A 2,766-nucleotide genomic window follows, 5' to 3' on the forward strand; every position below is an offset into this window, starting at 1 on the left:
GGAGTGACAGTGTGACAGGTGACAGGGTGCCAAGTGACAGGGTGACGGGTGACAGGTGACAGATTACAGGTGACAGGGTGACAAGTGCCAGGTGACAGGGTGACAGGTGACAAGTGACAGATGACAGGTGACAAGGTGCCAAGTGACAGGTGACAGGGTAACAAGTGACAGGTGACAGGATGACAGGTGACAAGTGAGGGGTGACAGGTTACAGGATGACAGGTGACCGGGTGACAAGTGCCAGGTGACAGTGTGACAGGTGACAGGGTGCCAGGTGACAGTGTGACAGGTGCCAGGTGACAGGATAACAGGTGACAGGGTGACAGGTGGCAGGTTGACAGGGTGCTAACTGACAGGTGACAGGATGACAGGTGACAGGGTGCCAGGTGACAGTGTGACAGGTGCCAGGTGACAGGATAACAGGTGACAGGTGGCAGGTTGACAGGGTGCTAGCTGACAGGTGACAGGATGACAGGTGACAGGTGACAGGGTGCTAAGTGACAGGTGACCAGGTGACAGGTGGCAGGTTGACAGGGTGCTAAGTGACAGGTGACCAGGTGACAGGGTGCCGGGTGCCAGGGTACCTCAGCAGACCGTGCCACCAGGGCGTTGCTGTTGTCGATGCGGTACTTGATGGGGCTGGCGCGGCGCGGCAGCAGCACCGACACGTCCAGGCTGAGCTCCGGCCCCTTCTGAGCGTCCAGCTGGTACTGGGCCAGCGCCTGGAACACCATGATGGTGGCCTGCGGGGACACCCGTGTCACCGGGGCTTGGGGACAACGCCCGGGGCAGCCCCAGAGCCCCCCCGGGTGGCCCCGAGCACGAGGGGACCCCACGGCCTGGGGGCTCCTGATGGCACCCTCAGGGGGTCCTTGGGGATCTCCCAGTGTCCCCGGGGGGACAGGACGGGACACGGCGTCCCCAAAGGACAGGAGTTGTCCCCACGGGACCAAGGGGACCAGAGGTGTCCCCAAGGGACAGGACATGTCCCCAAGGGAAGCCCCTGAGATCCTGTAGGACCAGGAGGGTTCCCTGAGCCCAACGCATGTCCCCGGGTGTCCCAGGGGTCCCGAGGTGACCCCCCAACACCTGATGTGTGTCCCCCAATACCCTCTGGGAGCTGTGACACCAGAGATGTTCCCCAAAAAAGATCAACCCCAGGTGACCCCCCAAACCCTGTCTTCCTGTACCCCTTCCCTGTGCCAGTCAGGTCCCCCAGAACCACCTCCCCCACACCAGGGACCCCAGAACCACCTCTCCCACCCCAGGGGCCCCATAAACACCTCCCTGACCCCAATTCTGTCCCCCAGGTGAGACACCACCTTTGAGCCTCCCCAGGGACCCCAGAACCACCTCTCCCACCCCAGGGACCCCATAAACACCTCCCTGACCCCAATTCTGACCCCCAGGTGAGACACCACCTTTGAGCCTCACCAGGGACCCCGTAAACACCTCCCCAACCCCAATTCTGACGCAGCCTCCCCCCTGGGGGGCCGGGGGGTTCAAAGCCCACCTGGGTGGAGCCGTAGCCGCCCCCAAAGTAGTTCTGCTGGGCGAGCCACCGGGCCACGGGGCCCGCCAGCTCCAGCTTCTTCATCTGCAGCAGGGCCAGCAGCGCGTAGGACGTGCCCTCGATGTTGTAGGTCCGGGCGTTCCGCTCCTCCCAGCTCCTCCCGTCTGGGGGGACAGGGGGCCCTCAGCTCCTCCCCGGCGCCAGGGACCCCACAAACACCTCCCCAGCACCAGGGACCCCACAAATACCTCCCCAGCACCAGGGACCCCACACACACCTCCCCAGCACGAGGGACCCCACACACACCTCCATAAACACCTCCCCAGCATCAAGCACCCCAAAAACACCTCCCCAGCATCAGGCACCCCAAAAACACCTCCCGTTCACCAGGGACCCCACAAACACCTCTCCTTCACCAGGGACCCCACAAACACCTCCACTATGCCAGGGACCCCACAAACACCTCCATAAACACCCCTCCTTCACCAGGGACCCCACAAACACCTCTCCAGCACCAGGGACCCCATAAACACCTCCCTAGCAACAGGGATCCCATAAACACCTCCCCAGCACCAGGGACCCCATAAACACCTCTCCTTCACCAGGGACCCCACAAACACCCCTTCCACAAGAACCTCCCTCAAACCAGGGACCCCAGAACCACCTCCCCGACCCCAATTCTGACCCCCAGGTGAGACACCACCTTCGAGCCTCGCCGGGGGACCCCAGAACCAACCCCCCCCACCGCACCCCGGGGACCCCAATTTTCGGCTCCCCCCGCCCAGGGGGGGCTCTCACCTTTGGAGAACTTCATGAGGACCTTCTCGCTCTTGAGCTTCCCGGCCAGGGCCAGCGCGTAGGAGCTCAGGGCCACCGTGTAGGGCCGGGCCAGCCGCTCGTAGCGCCGGGCCAGGAAGTCGGCGGCCTTGTTGATGCTCGTGTCCAGGTTCTGGGGGGGACAGGTGGGTCAGACCCTCAGGGGCCACCCCGAGGGGGGGGCTGGCTGTCCCCTCCCCGTCCCCACCGGGGGCGTCACCCACCTGCACGTGGCCCTTGCAGACCTCCCGCGCCTCCTCCAGCGCCACCAGCACGAAGGCGGTGAGGGACACCTCGGGCTCGGCCCCCACGTAGCCCCCCTGTGGGGGGAGAGACCTCGGGGTCGGGGCTGTCCCGGCGGGATTTGTCCCGGTTGCCCGTTCCCCCTCCCTGTCCCCTGGCGTCCCCAGTGTCCCCATTCCCCTCCCTGATGTCCC

The 2,766-nt window shown here is 64.6% G+C and overlaps 1 protein-coding gene across 1 annotated transcript in view; it reads right to left on the minus strand.

Moving 5' to 3' along the window:
• C3 (complement C3) overlaps nt 1-2,766 on the minus strand; it is a gene marked incomplete at both ends in the record, with an annotated part of 25,135 nt that overhangs the window by 2,286 nt on the left and 20,083 nt on the right. Inside the window, 4 exons of the mRNA XM_027909535.1 lie at nt 459-743; nt 1,514-1,675; nt 2,310-2,462; nt 2,554-2,649. Of these exons, the coding sequence (XP_027765336.1) occupies nt 459-743; nt 1,514-1,675; nt 2,310-2,462; nt 2,554-2,649 (696 nt within the window). The remainder of the gene's footprint in view (nt 1-458; nt 744-1,513; nt 1,676-2,309; nt 2,463-2,553; nt 2,650-2,766) is intronic.

Source organism: Empidonax traillii, unplaced genomic scaffold (assembly GCF_003031625.1).
Source record: "Empidonax traillii isolate 1590-97213 ecotype Southwest subspecies unplaced genomic scaffold, ASM303162v1 scaffold2198:size32990, whole genome shotgun sequence".
Taxonomy (NCBI): Eukaryota; Metazoa; Chordata; class Aves; order Passeriformes; family Tyrannidae; genus Empidonax; species Empidonax traillii.